The 16,130-nt window shown below is 41.3% G+C and overlaps 1 protein-coding gene across 1 annotated transcript in view; it reads right to left on the bottom strand.

Moving 5' to 3' along the window:
- SMAP2 (small ArfGAP2) overlaps positions 1–16,130 on the bottom strand; it is a 48,267-nt gene that overhangs the window by 16,169 nt on the left and 15,968 nt on the right. The window contains exon 2 of the mRNA XM_045482327.1: positions 77–210. Coding sequence (XP_045338283.1) covers positions 77–210 — 134 coding nt within the window. The remainder of the gene's footprint in view (positions 1–76; positions 211–16,130) is intronic.

Below are 16,130 nucleotides of genomic sequence, written 5' to 3'. Positions count from 1 at the left end.
TGACTGAAATTCATCTGGAACTGCTCTTACATGGAAATATGAGAGCAGCTGACATACTGTTGGGCTATTTAAGTACCTGAATCTGTTCTTGAGTCCACTGGTCGAGGTTAACTGATTTTACCCTGGATATGTGCACCCCCAGATTCCTGTGGATTCCAGCACATCGAATGCAGATGAATACACCAATGTTCCAGGAGGCCCATCGTGGCCCTGTGAAGGTCGAGAACAGGGCATTAAAATACAAATTAAAACAACATTCAAGGCCCAAGCTGGAATATTTAGATTATCAGACATTTCTGCTAGAACATAAATGAGAGAATTGTTACCACATTCACCTTTTTTTATTGATTTTGTTCACTTCTCCATGGATCGGCACTTTTTTTTTAAGTTTAGTTTAAATTTAAGGGTACAGTACAGTGGTTTTTTAGTACATTCACACAGTTGTGCAACCATCACCACTATTTAATTCCAAAGCATTTCAATTACCCAAAAAGAAACAAACTCCTTAACAGGCACTCCCCATTTCCTCTCAACTCCTCCCGCCCCCCCCCCCCCCCCCCCCGCCAGACCCCTGGCAACCACAAATCTCTTTCTGTCTCTATAGATCTGCCAATTCTGGATATATTATGTAAGTGGAATTATACAATATGTGGGCATTTGTGTATGGAGTGACTTTGTACAGTGTCTGAGAACATGACTGTTAGAATGCAGAGTTACTATACTGTTACTTATATAAAAAATATCCCAGGGGAAAAGTGCAAATTCATGTCACATTCTGTTTAGCAGCTTACATGAATAACCTTCTCTCAAGAAACTTTTCAATGGTGGTGGGGCCTGGATTCAATTTTCCTACTAGGAAAAAAGATACAGACATGCCATGCCAGCCCAAGTCTCAACCTGAAATTTAAAACTTTATTATCTTCCCTTCCCCACCAGGCCTATAAAATATGCATCCTGATTAACTTAATAGCATCCTTTCCCTTCGAGCTGATGTCCCTACTTTACCCAACTACACAATTATCTCAATTCAAGATTGCCAAATAATAAAGATGCTTATTGCAATAAAAAAGAAATCTCAGATATAAATTTTAATAAAAAGAACTTGCCAACTTTGCTCATCCTAATAATCACTCTGGAAAATCATCAAACTCCTCTTTATAATTTTTATACAAGAAAGAAACAACTTGCTTTTATATGATACCCGCCAAAAAAATTACTGAAAGTCACTAATATTTCCTTCTCCGTCATTCCACTAGAAAAAATTTGCCACATAAAATAAGCACGTTATCCCAGTTAGAGGTTGCATTGAAGAGTGAAAAGACACCCACTGATTTTTTACAGAGATAAATGGGGCCTGTGTTTGGAAGAACCAAGGGCACCAGACTTCAATTCTGCCAGACAAAATCACTTGGTTGGTCTGCAGGTTTTGACAGCAGGGTTAAAAAAAAATTTTTTTTTTAATGTTTATTTATTTTTGAGAGAGAGAGACAGAGTGCAAGCGGGGAAGGGTCAGAGAGAGAGGGAGACACAGAATCTGAAGCAGGCTCCAGGCTCTGAGCTGTCAGCACAGAGCCCATCATGGCTGGAACTCAAAAATCATGAGATCATGACCTGAGCCGAAGACGGATGCTTAACTGACTGAGCCACCCAGGCGCCCCTGACAGCAGTTTTAATGAAGCAATGCTAGAATTGTATGGCAGAAAATTATTCTTAGAAATCTGAATTCACCATTATTATAAATAAGAATGTAATTTCTTTATAGCATTCAGACATTCTGGCAAATACTACAAATGCAGAAAGCTCAAATCCTCCCTATAACCACCAGGTGGTGTTCTCTGCCTGAGATTTTATCCCAATAACGTCTTACTGCTGTTATCTTGATAGGCTCAGATTTATCTTCAGCCCCTTGAAACCCCTAGATTGATTTGCATAGTAGGTCTGCCATATAGTTAACACACACAAATCATTAACACACATCTTTCAGTGGCAGGGAGCTATATAAAAACAAAATGAAAAGCCTAAACAGATGTGAATGTGGTTTCTTTTTTTTTTTTTTTTTTTTTCAACATTTATTTATTTTTGGGACAGAGAGAGACAGAGCATGAACGGGGGAGGGGCAGAGAGAGAGGGAAACACAGAATCGGAAACAGGCTCCAGGCTCTGAGCCATCAGCCCAGAGCCCGACGCGGGGCTCGAACTCACGGACCGCGAGATCGTGACCTGGCTGAAGTCGGACGCTTAACCGACTGCGCCACCCAGGCGCCCCGTGAATGTGGTTTCTTAAGGGTGTGGTGTGTCTACTTTGGGCTATAGTTTTCATAAAGGAATTCAGATAAAATTTAAGTTATATAGGATTAAAAATGGGACCAAGGGTGCTTGGGTGGCTCAGTCAGTTGAGCATCTGGCTCTTGATTTTGGCTCAGGTAATGATCTAAGGGTAGTGAGATCAAGCCCTGCGTCGACTTTGCACATGCACCCACTTTCTCTCTCTCAAAAAAAAAAAAAAAAAAAAAAAAAAAAAGAAAAGAAAAGAAAAAGGGGGACCAAAAGTTAACATTTCATGTTTCTTTACCATTTTCTCTTTGCTCTAGATTCTAGAACTAATGACGAGATAGTTAAAATATATTTGTTTCCTAACACAATCAAAAGCCACAACACTAATTAAAAGTTAGCTGTGGAATGTTCTGCCGTTTGCTTCCTGGCTCTAAGTCCAGAGGGTGATTCCCAATCATCTAAGTCACTGCCACTGCTGTGGACTTTCTCCAGCTCTCATTCCAGAGTACGTAAAGTCCTTTTGCCTCTGAGGAATACATTACCGAGACCTGATACTCTGGAGCCACTGACGAGGCCTCAGTACAGAGGCAATAATAATTAATGCAGGCAATAATATTTTCATGAAAGTCAGAGGACAGCCTCCTCTTCTCCCCTCCCACATCTCTCCATAACCTTTTCCCAATGAAATAGTAACAGTTCTAACTTGGCCACTCAGCATCCTTTAGTTTTCAGCCACTAGATTTACTAATCAATAACTGCATGCTCCATAAAAGATTATGCAATTGCAGAAGAGGAAAAGACAAAAGACAAAAGTTACTTTATATGGCTGAAAATGTAGGGGAAAGGTGTTGTTATTAAAAGTACAATCTAGGGGCGCCTGGGTGGCGCAGTCGGTTAAGCGTCCGACTTCAGCCAGGTCACGATCTCGCGGTCCGGGAGTTCGAGCCCCGCGTCAGGCTCTGGGCTGATGGCTCAGAGCCTGGAGCCTGTTTCCGATTCTGTGTCTCCCTCTCTCTCTGCCCCTCCCCCGTTCATGCTCTGTCTCTCTCTGTCCCAAAAATAAATAAAAAAAAAACGTTGAAAAAAAAAATTAAAAAAAAAAAAAAAAAAAGTACAATCTATACAGCCAGAAAAAACTTTGGTTTGAATGTCAGCTCCATCAATTATTAGCTGTGCAGCCTTCAGAGATATTTAAATTTTCTAAGCCTCAGTTTCTTCATCTGTAAAATGTGTATCTCACAGAATACAGACGGACAGTATGAGAGAGCCCCACGTAATAACATGGTACAGAATGAGATTTCCAGAACCCATCTCCCACTCATCTTCACTGTAAAGGCTGGTTAACTCATTCGTATACATATACGAACACTATGCCCCATCACAGAATGCTTCTTTTTAGACAGGAATATGAGTTCCAGTCCTAAAATGTCAGAACCAAAATTGACTGACTAAATACCCCAAAGAAGAAATCTACCCTGGATCCCATTTCAAATCTTCTAAAACACATGAAATTTTAATCAGCTTCATCTCCCTGAAAATATTCTTTGAAAATACGCTATCTAAACCCCCACCTATTCCCCTTCTCTGCTTGACTCCCCCACTCTGCCTTTGTGCCCACACATGTCTTCATGACACATACAAAGGCCCCAAACTGTCAACCTGACACACTTGGATTCCACAGTACCTGGTACTGGTGCTACCAAGGCCTGCCTACTTAAATCTGGTAAACTGCATTGTTCGATACACATTGGTCATGGCAATGAAGGAGAAAATACAAAAGATACCACTCCGAAGTTGAAAATGGAGAGAGACTCTGAGAGGCAATATTCCGAACTATTTTGAAAACAAACAAAATAGAAAAGCAATATAAATTGATAGTAATTAGCACAACACAAGAACAAGGTCATGGATAAGTGAACATATTCCACAGGTGCTTCACAGCAGACTCTGGAAGCATTAAACAGTGTTAAAATTAAATGCAATCACTCTGCAATAAGCAATCATGAAAATTTAAAAAGTATATGAATTTGGTTGATCTATCAAGAATTTGACTGTAGTTAGTACTAGCCCAGTATCAGGGAAATCTAGGTTTACACTGACTAGTTGCATGTGTTTTGACAAGTCTCTCTAGGGCTTATGTTTCCATTTGTAAAATGGAAAGCATGTAATTAAATACTATTTACGTTCAACTACTGGACAGTTTCTACACACCAACTACTGCTGCCCTGCTGTAAATTTCTTTTGCTGCTCCAACTTCCCCCACCACCAAAGCTGCTAGCCTTAGTGGGTTCTGGGCTTGAGAAGTCAGCAGAGAGAAGAAAACTAGAATTACAGATAGCTTGAAGCTACTATTATAATAATTACAGCTTGTTGATCTCTAATCTATAGAGTTCCAAACAAATAAATATTGAGCAAAAGAAAAACACACTGAGTGCTTGGGTGGCTCAGTTGTTAAGTATCTGACTTGGGCTTAGGTCATGATCTCACGGTTCGTGAGTTCAAGTCCCACATCAGGTGAGCACAAGCCCTACTTCAGGTGACCCACACTTCTCTCTCTCTGCCCCTCATGCGATTCTCTCTCTCTCTGCCTCCCACTTACTTGTGCCTCCCCCCCCAAAAAAGAAAAACACACTAATAAATTGATGGCTACCCGTAGGGAGACTTGTCAGCATCATGGAACTGTTGAAAAGCTCTTCAACAGGAAGGGTCAAGGAAAAGAAAATCTCTTTCATCTTACTACATCCAAGCCCTGTTGAATCTACCCTGGAAACTCCCTGAATCTATCAATCTCTACCTAAACCTATAAGCATTCATCCTTGGAACATTATTTGCTGAGTACCTACTATGTGCCAAACACTCTGCCTACCTAAGTACTAGGGATACAAAGGCAGAGACAGTACAGATGAGATCCCCAGATTCAAAGAGCTCACAGACTAATTGGTCTCCAGCCTCCTACCAGAATAAACTTTCTTTTTAAAAAAAAAATGTTTATTTATTTATTTTGAGAGAGTCCTTATTTTGAACATTCCTCCCCACCTCCTTGCAAATGAGCAGGGGAGGGGCAGAAGAGAGAGGGAGATAGAATGTGCTGTCAGCGCAGAACCTGGACTGGGCTCTAAATCATGAACTGTGAGATCATGACCTGAGCCAAAATCAAGAGTTGGATGCTTAACGGACTGAGCCACCAGGCACCCCAGAATCTTTCTAAAAATTAAACCTGTACAGATCAGAAGCCCGAATATTAACTTTACACGTGTCTCATATATAGGTGTGAAAATGTAAACTGGTGTAAATTTTCTGAATGGCATATTCCAAACTGAGCTCTCATTCTTGACACAAAACCTGCTCTTTCTCCATCCTTCTTAGGGTCTTAGTCAGTTACACCTCCACCCATTCAATTGCATCAGTCAGAAATGTACACCTTTCTCCTTCCATCCCCATATCTACATCATCACCAAGATCAAAATATCTCTCAGTTCAGTATCCTTTCTCTTCATCGGCAACCCTATTTCCCTAATACAAAGTCTCCAGACCGCCTGGACCGGTGCAATAACCTCCTGACACCTCCCCACTTTTATGTTCTCTTCTCCTCCAGCCCCAAACCAAAACCATTCTCCACAAAACAGCCAGCTTGAACTCTTAGAGAAGCAAAAGGGACCTTTTGTAAAGGGTCATGTAAAACCCTTCTGTGAAAGGCTTCCCTCTCTCACTGTGGGATTAAACAACAAAATCCTTAACATGGTCTCCAAAGTCCACGTGACCTGGCCCTCGCCTACTTCCCCAGTCTGTCAACTCCAATACCAGTCTTCTTTCATTTCCTCAAAGCACCAATACATTCCTTACTTGGCTTTTGGCCTTTACACACTGACCCCACTGCCTAAAAAGCTCTCTCCCCAACCACCATCTGCCACTTATAGCCTGGTCAACTCCTGTATCTATCAAAGATCTCAGCTGAAAAGTTTCTTCCTCAAAGGAACTCCTTGGCCTCCCAATCAAAACCAGATAATAATCTCTCTTCCATCTTTTCTTCTGGTTTTTGCATTTTATTACAGTGTCAAACACACAAAAGCAGAGTGTAATTAACCACCACCTTCTGCAATTATCAACCTCTGGCCAATGTCTTTTCAGTTATACTCCCACACACTTTCCCTTTCTCCCAACCGTGGAACATTTTGAAGCAAATCTCAAATATTATACCATTTGATCTGTACATGATTTGGTGTAAGTCAGTAAAAGATAAGGACTTTTTAAAGATTATAAACCTTCATTTACCCTTTAGTTTCTTAAGCTGTACAACATTTTGTCATGTTTTTATTTGTGCAGCTGTGTACCACCTCTTTTCCACTAGACTGTAAGTGCCACAAGAGCAGACAGCAGATAATATTTTAATTTTAATGTTTTAATATGTAAAATACCAAAAGATATTTTTTGCTGGGGAGTAGCATTGTGAAATACCTATTTCCTTCTCTATATTTTTATGTACTTACTGAATGGTTTGCAATGAACCTGTGTTACTTCTGTAATGAGAAAGAACAGTACAGGTATTTTAAAAACAGCACAGCCACCCGTGCCTCCTTATTGGCTGCAAGAGAGGTTGAAACTCCTTAACATGACAGATAAAGCCCTCTAAAAGCCTGCGCTTTATACATGCTGAGGAAATCATCATTCTGAAATTTGCCATGCGCTCACACCTGTTTGCCTACACCATTCTTCCTACCTGGAATGGCTTTCTTCTCATTCCCTGCTTCACAAACTTCAAATCCAGTCCAATGCCACCTCCTCTGTGAAGCTCTCTAATGGAATAAATCTTGACCTTATTTATGGCTAATAGTGTCTATGTACTTTGCTCTTCTAATACTCAATATCTTATTATAGCTAGTTGCTTACGGTCTCTCTTGCCCTAAATAGAATGTGAGCTCTAAAAGGCAAGGACCACACGCCTTCATCATTTACCCCAAATACTTAGCACAATGCAAGCAACTAGTGTATCCAAAACTAATATTTTTTTAAATGAAGTCATCAATAAGATAAAAGTAATATAATTTTTTTTCCTGTTTTGCAAAATGAAGGGAGCTGTTTTCAAACACCTTAAAGGTGAAGCTACCACACAGAAAAGGGATTAAGTTACTTTGGTGAGGCTCCAAAGGCAGAGCTAGCACCAGTGAGTAGAAGTGGATTTTAGCACACTCTGGGGAAGAGTTCTGAAACAATTAAGGCTGTGTGAAAACAAATGCAGCCTATCCTGAAATGGCAGAATCCAGTTAAGTGCAGGTGTTCAAGCAGAGGCTGGATGATCATTTCTCAGGGACGGCAGAGACATGATCCCTGCATGATCTCTTCCACTATCACAGTTCTATTAGCTGATTTGTAGGTAACGGTGGGGTTCCTTCCTGCTTGACATTCAACGGTTCTGAAGATGCAACATGAGATAATCAATTTATGAAGATGTTAAGGCTCGATGAACTTAAAGAACTGAGTCAAATTCAGTTCACGGAGCTTGTGACTGGCACTGAAAACTGGTTTGAATGTGATACACACGTGAGGAAGAAGCCAAATCAACAAACTCTGGTTTGAAAACAGGTTATTTCTCTTTGACTTGGCCTGTCATTAACTCCAACATGAAATTTGGGAGGCAAAGTGATGAAGTGATTGTTTTAAGAACAATTCTAATGATAGTTACCTCATTTCCACTCACCATATCCCTTCACCCCCTGTTTCACTACGAAGAAGAATACACAGAAAGGCCAGTGCTTCTTGGAGAAATTAAGTAAGTCTGCTGAGAGGTATGTCTACCAGCCTATTTTCACCTATACAAGAGAGAATTCACTTAGTTCCTTGTTCCAAAATAACAATAAACAGTAACTTTGAACTTCTGTAAGCACGAACATTTTAAGGAACCAGCACATCAGAACAAGGGCTTACTCAATCAACCTCTGCTCTCAGAATGTTCTGCAAGAGAAGTTCCTTTCCATCTGGTCTCTCTTGCAAGAATGTTGTTTCCTTTTTTCAAAATGAGACACCATTCACATTCATATATTTGAAAGAAAAACGGAAGTTAAGCTTTTTAAATGTTTGAGACAAAGCAAATTGAAACATTTCTGAGACTGATTAGAGAATAAAGGTAAATAGTACCCCAAGAAATGTTAATTTGGGAAATCTGAGGTAGAAAGAACCTCAGAAGTCACTAAGTCTAAGCCCTCACTGAATGTGGGCAATCCTTCTTCAGGTGACCACCTGGGTCCTCCTTGAACAGCTCCAGTGCTAAGTCAGTTATATACCATGTCAAAAGACAGTCACTTTTACTGTTAGACGGCATTCATTATTAGAGATGCCTTATACTGAGTCCCGTTATTCTGCATTTTTATCTCCTGGTGCTACATCTACACTCCTCTCATATTTACATAAAATAACACGGTATGCAAGATAAAGACATGCAAGATATGGGGCGCCCGGGTGGCTCAGTCAGTTAAGCATCTGACTTCCGCTCAGGTCATGATCTCACAACTCGTGAGTTCGAGCCCCATGCCAGGCTCTGTGCCGACAGCTCAGAGCCTGGAGCCTGCTTCGGATTCTGTGTCTCCCTCTCTTCTGCCCCTCCCCCACTCCCACTCTGTCTCTCTCCGTCAAAAATAAATAAACATTGAAAAAAAAGACACGCAAGATAAAGACGGAAGTTTGGAGATTCTAGTAGAAGATAGCAGCTGTCATACACTCAACCAAAATATGAGATAAGTGAAACAACTCAACTCAGGACATCAGTGATAAAACAGAGATAGCAATCAGCTTGCTATGACATCAGTGGAGATGAAGCAGAGCAACATTATCCTCCTACCAGGTAATCAGAAAAAGGTTAGTGAAGTACAACACTGCTAAGTACTCATTGATGAAATGATTAGTCAACTTAAAATGGCTTTTCTCTAAAGACATTAAAGCTAAGAAATCAGTAGGGAAGCAGACACTCTTCATCTTTCTCTACGTGTCAGCAGTGCTTACAGACCTGGATTTGCCTGGACTTTGCTCAGCCCTGGGCAAGGGAGGACCAAAAAATTAAATACAACTGAAAAAGAGCCTATAGGAATTACATAGCCAAAGGGCCCAAAACAGGGCACATGTCTATAGCTGAGCGCAGCAACTTTCCTCAGCAACTCTATACAGTGGCTATTCATTTCCTTTAAATCCTAGCAAAAACAGTAATTGCTCTGAACTAGTCCAAAACATGCTTGTACATATCTCATGTTATTTACTTAGCCCCTGCTATCCACAGAGCTAAAAATATGGGTTATCTAAGCTGTACCACAAAATCAGCTGTTTGACTTCAGGCAAGTCAATTCACTTCTCCAAGAGTCAATTTCCTTACCTAGATTAGATTATCTCTGAAATCTACCTCTTCTAAAACGTAGTAACAGTATCTCTAAAATTCATTGAACTACTCTGAAAAGACTATAGGAAGGGCAGTTAACTTTTAGTAAATGTAGGTTCAAGGTCCACCCCAGTCTTATTTTCCTGGTCCACAGTAGGTAGGGATTCACTGTAGGTTAGGCTATATAACTCACCCTATCTGTCCTCGCAATAGATAACTAGTGCATACTTAGGTGATCTTACTGGTAATAAAGAACTACCAAATCAACCAACCTGTACCATTATTATTCAACTCTTCAGAACACTTCAGAGGGGAAAGGGCAGGGTCCTAGTTTGGCCTTTTTCCCGCTCCCCCTCTGAAATGGACATTCTGGCAAGGTATGTTCTGATGATGTCATTACCCCCATTCAAAGACATGTAACTGGACCTTTGTGGTCAAGTGAACTCCAGAATCCTAAGTGTGGCTTAAATTCTTGCCTGATCGGGGCCTTTCTAGAATCAATTCTTATTACTCCTCTCTTCACCTGTATATGCCAATGAAGACATCACTCCCCCCTTAAAACCATGTGTACAGGTGCCAGCTGCTATGTTCCAGCCTCACAGAGAAATGTTGGAGGGTCAATCCTACCCATAGACACCCAGAGGCCTTTTTCACACTCAGGGACAGGACACAGACAGAGGGACTCCTGGGCGTGGTAAGTCCCTGATTCCAAACAGAGGGCCTCCTGACTGCCACAAAGTGTCTTTCCAACCAGTCCTGGACCAGCTGTTCTTGGTGGTGCTGTCTGAAAGCTTGAGACAAGGCCCAAGTCTCTTGGGGTTTCCCTGGGAGGTTCTGGTATGTGCTGCTATGACTGTTTTTATAGTAAAGAACAAACATATTTTAAGGAGAGGAAAAGAGTTAGTCAAAAGATTTTCTGCCCGGGGTTGAAGAATCTCATAAAGTCAAGGAGAAGATTAGGCTGATTGCACAAGCTGATGCCTCCAGTGGAGGCTAGTCTTCTGATATTATAAACACAGAGTATGACAAAAAATACAAATCTAAATATATCCACCTCTTCACTTTAACACACAATAGGCTTTCTCAAAAAAAGAATAGAATAGTGAGCCCCCTAAACTTTCATTTCATGCATGATGACAGCTTGCCTTCGAGGACACACACGGTCACTCAAAGATACATTGAAATCTCTCCAATTCCTAGAGACTGGTGCCAAAACACTAAGAGCATCTCAGAAGAATGTAGAACAACTTCAGAGGGAAAGAACGGATGGTGTGGTTGAAAACACGCATCTTCAGGAAAGCCTAGAGTTGCTTTCCCAAGAAGCCGCAGGACGGAAGCAGAGTATGGGAACGGTAGGGAAAAAAAATGCTTGAAAACTCAAAGACGCAAATGAAATAAGTTGTAAATGATACAGAGAGCCAGCTAAAAATCTATGACTGAAGTGTGCTGGAAATGATAAACCTGCCTGCTCTCTAGAGAATAGTACGCGAATGACAGCAATTTGGGATTAGACAAAGACAGTGGATCAGAAAATGGAGACCACCTAGACTATGAGTCCAAAGGCAATTTGAAGAAACTCGTCCATGCCGTTACCTTAAATGTCCCTTTAAAAAGGCTTGAAGGAGAAAAGCCAGGAACATTTAAACAATTATGTGAAGAAAGTCAATGAAAACAAGAGCCTGCAGGTCCAGTGAAATTTCCAAACGGAGCAGGCATCTTTACAGTTTGACTATTCACAGCTTGAAAGTGAAACTCCAAAGCTTCAGCTGAAACTTCAAACGCTGAGGGGACTACAGCAAGAACATATAATGAAACATGCAGAAGGTTCATTAACAAGGTAACTTACTGCTTAGAAATAAAGAAACTTCTCAAAGTGTACAAAACATCAGCAGTGTATAACAGAAGTGCAACTCCTACAGAAAGAGGGCCAAAGACCTTGAGAGAGAACTGGAAAGAAATATTTTTCCTCTGCCAAAGATGGATTATGTTCCATGAGAAAAAAGCTCAACAAAGTTGGTTGGCATCCCTGTCGACTGGGAGGAAAGCTCAATGAGCTAAGAAAAGAAAATGGTCCCAGCAGACAAATACTGGCTCACAGAAAGTTTAAATTCCAACTTCTCCCAAGTGGCTAATTCATCAAGCAGAAGCCTGAGAGGGTCAGGGCACGCTTTCCCTTCATCAGGTTCCCCAGGAATGAAGAGGGTTAAACTGTGAGGCCTGAGGGTCACATGCAAATTTGATTTAGCTTCAACAGCAGTTGCCTCCTGAACATTCACAACCACAGCAGGACATTTGCCTATTTCTCTCTTTAAAAGTAATTTCGATTTACCTCTTTTTTAGGAAATGGCTGTTATTTAATTGATACTACATTTGCTCTCATTATAATTCCTGAGCCAGTGCTTAATATAATTCTTAGGAACACGTTATTACCAATTAATTGGACTCTCTAGAATTGGGCAGTATAACTATTGCACTTTGACAGTAATAAAATATCCACTATTACTTAAACCATTAATTGAAGTTTGACACAACCAGGTAGAGACACTTGAAACAATACAGAAAATGCAATGAGCTATTATTTAAAAATCTACAAAAGTAACTTAATATTTATCCAAACAAATTTTGATTTGTTTTTTAAGTTTTACTTATTTTTTTTTTAGTAATCTGTACACCCGACGTGGGGCTCGAACTCATGACCCTGAGACCAGGTGTCGCATGCACACCCGACGTGGGGCTCGAACTCATGACCCTGAGACCAGGTGTCGCATGCTCCACTGACTGAGCCAGCCAGGTGCCCCGTAAATTTTGATTGATTGGTTTTAAAAACCATGCAACACAAACAAAAAGTAAACAGCAACACCCCCAGCTAAATTTAGTAATATTTATATCCATTTACTTCTAACTTCATAGATTAGGGGAACTGACATTTTACAATTATTTGTTTCTTAATTGTTAAATTTCTTTATAACCTTTGTTATTTTGTTTAGAATGTGCTTTGTGGGGCACCTGGGTGGCTCAGTCAATTAAGTGTCTGACTCCTGATTTTGGCTTAGGTCATGATCTCATGTTTTGTGAGATCGAGCTATGCTGACAGTGTGGAGCCTGCTTGGGATTCTCTCTCTCCCTCTCTCTCTGTCCCTCTCCTGCTCCAGCAGATGTGCACTCTCTCTCTCTCTCAAAAATAAATAAACTTTAGAATGTGCTTTGTTGTAGGGGCGCCTGGGTGGCTCAGTTGGTCAGGAGTCTGACTTCAGCTCAGGTCATGGTCTCACAGCCCGTGAGTTCGAGCCCCGCTTCGGGCTCTGTGCTGACGGCTCAGAGCCTGGAGCCTGCTTCAGATTCTGTGTCTCCCTCTCTCTCTGCCCCTCCCCGACTCATGCTCTCTCTCTGTCTCAAAAATGAATAATAAAAACATTAAAAAAAAAAAAAAGGAATGTGTTTTGCTGTTAAAAAGAAGAGGGGCACCTGGGTGGCTCAGTCGGATAAACATTTGACTTCAGCTCAGGTCATGATCTCATGGTTCGTTGCTTCAAGCCCCGCGTCAGGCTGTGCTAACAGCTCAGAGCCTGGAGCCTGCTTGGGATTCTATGCCTCCCGTGCTCTCTGTCCCTCTCCCGCTCGCACTCGATCTCTCTCTCTCCTTCAAAAATAAATAAAAATTTTTTTAAAAAGAAGAAAAAGATGAAGAAGAGAGAAAGGAAGAAAAGAATGTGCTTTTGTATTTAACTGTTTTTAAATTTCATGCAGCCAAATAAAAGTTTCCCTTCTAAAAAAAAAAAAAACCCAGTGTGTACACAGTTCTTGTTAAATAAATGCTCCCTGAGAAAGCAGTACAAGTTGTGGCATATGCTGCTGGGCCTCCAAGTGGAAAGCCCCACTCTTTCTGGAGAGTGTTGAATTTAACCCAGAGGATGAGGTCTCCTATGTCAACAACCTCAGGAACAGGCCTGGATGCCTATCTACTAAGAAATGAGTAAAAGAGCCCTAAGTGAGCAGCAGCACAAGGCTACTTTGGCTTTTACTTCTAGGTCAAGTTCTCTAGAGCATAAATTCCTGCGTGGTGGGTCCTTAGCACCTTCCACATGGAGGAGAGCCTGGTGCTGAGCAAAAAGAAATCAAGCAAGGTAATCAAGAAGCTGGTCCCATAAAGCTAAGGCACAGAGACCTCAGAATTGGGAAGCAGAACAGGGACTAGAAACAAGCCAAGGTAGGATCAGCAATTAAACTTTGAAAGGGCGACTATTTTTTAGTTTCGTATATATTTTGTAAGAAAGTCCCTTTTTTATTCTCCCTTTGTACTCAAAGTTCTAAACAGTCTTTTTTTTTCTTTTCTTTTTTGAGAGGGAGAGGGAGAGGGAGAGGGAGAGGGAGAGGGAGGGGGAGGGAGGGGGAGGGAGAGGGAGGGGGAGGGAGAGGGAGGGAGAGGGAGGGAGGGAGAGAGGGAGGGAGAGAGGGAGGGAGAGAGGGAGGGAGGGAGGGAGGGAGAGAGAGAGAGGGAGAAAATAAATCTTAAGCAGGCTGGAGCAGGGCTCAATCTCACCATTATGAATGATATAATGAGCTGAGCCAAATCAAGAGTCAGATGCTTCACTGACTGAGCCACCCAGGCACCCCAAAGTTCCAAACAGTCTTAACAGGGCTAAGGGGAAAGAATGAAGGGAAGTGACTGTGTCTCTATGTGAGCCAGAGCTTTAGAGTAGACGTGGCAACATGTGAAAGCACCGATAATCCAGAAGAAGCTACCCAAAGTGGGAAAGAGAAGCAGGACACACTGGAGTTCCCTGGGATTCTCTCCCTGAATTCATATTCTGGAGATTCTAAAGTTTGGTCATAAGGAAAACTGGATTACTCATACTTTCTGATCAACTTAAGATCTCTCACAAATAGCTGTATCTGGGCTATTACTTGTATTTACAAAACATCATTTTATGAAAATCTTGCTCCATCCACTTTCCCAATCGAGCCTCTTCTCCTTCCTGCCCTGATTCCCACAGCATCTTATTGTTGTCCTGTGGCACTCATCTATGGTTGTTTTGTGGTTCAGTTTTATTTTTGGTTTCGGTTATTTCTGTGAGCTCCTTTAGGTAACAACGGCCCAATTTAGTATACTGTTAAAAAACCTAGTATTTTTCTTATGTGGACTTGAGGTTTAAATCACTTATTACTCGGAAAAATCACACAAAGGTAATTTAAATATCCTACACAGAAAGTTGGGGAAAGGGTGTCCTTACTGCTCTTTGTCTCCTAGTTAGCCCATGATATTTTGGCTCTAGCCAATTTCCTCTGCACAAAGACCCTGCTTAAAGCATTTATGAATACGATAGAAGAGTGGGGGCTGAGATACAGCGTCTCCAAAAAGGGAGGGAGGAAATAAAAAATAGCTGCTTTCATTGGGGGCAGGAAGGAGATTGTTTCATTAGGAGCTAAACAGTGAGACTATCTCAGTACGAACAATTGTTTGGCTTGAAGGCTCTATGTGGGCAATTACTCCAGCAAAAGCTCAGCTGGGATGGAACATAGAGCCTGCCAGGACCGAGGGATAGGGACCAACACAGGCTTAAGCATTTAAATCATGGCTTTGGGATCCCACAGCATCCCAGCGAGGATGGTCACGAAACACACTCTACCCCAGTCAGCCAACAGCATCATTCTGTACCCAACCTAGTCAAGACTGTAGATTTATAAGAAATGAGGAAAAGATGGCACTGGGGGCAAATGCAAAATCATTCAACCAAAACCCAACATATTATAGCAAAAATAACAAGTATTAAAATTAGGTCTCATAAGGGAACTAGTACATTTCAATCACTGCCTCAATGGTGTGAGGGAGGAGGTGGAGAGGAGGTATGTAGGGGAGGGATGGCTGAGCTAACAGCTAGGCAATCATTTCAAAGTCTGCAAGGTGGGGGTGCCTGGCTGGCTCAGTCAGCAGAGCACTGGACTTTCAATCTCAGGGTTGTAAGTTCAAGCCCCATGGTGGGTATAGAGACGACTTAAAAATAAAATCTTAAACAAACAAACAAACAAACCCCAAAGTCTCCCAGGTGGACCTGATATTTCAACACTTGATATTATGATTAAACTATCACTCATGACCTCACTTTAGGCAGCAACAGCTAACTTGATCCACTAGAAGTCACAGTCTTCACTCCCTGGGGACACTTACTTCTTTACATTTTTTAGGTTGTTTCAGGTTAAAGCCTTAACTTCCTCTTTGCAACAACCAGTATCTACTCATATTCTAAAAATAATTCTGAAGATCCAAACCGAGCCCACTGGCTGGGAAATGCATATTTCTTCTTCTTTGGAAGAATTTCTTTAGTAGCTAAAGAAGAGTGATATAGCTCTTGACCAATGAGGTTGCTCTTCATTCACCATCCCCAGGATAGGTAATAAGCAGAAGAGGAACAAAATGAAAATAGATATTAAGAATAGCCCACATTCAATGAACTACTGGGACCTCCTCAAAATAAAAAGCTTCTGCACAGTGAAGGAA

This window comes from Leopardus geoffroyi, chromosome C1 (genome assembly GCF_018350155.1).
Source record: "Leopardus geoffroyi isolate Oge1 chromosome C1, O.geoffroyi_Oge1_pat1.0, whole genome shotgun sequence".
In the NCBI taxonomy this organism is placed as follows: domain Eukaryota; kingdom Metazoa; phylum Chordata; class Mammalia; order Carnivora; family Felidae; genus Leopardus; species Leopardus geoffroyi.
The sequence above is the reverse complement of the archived record's forward strand: the minus strand, read 5'-3'. Positions and strand labels throughout refer to the sequence as shown.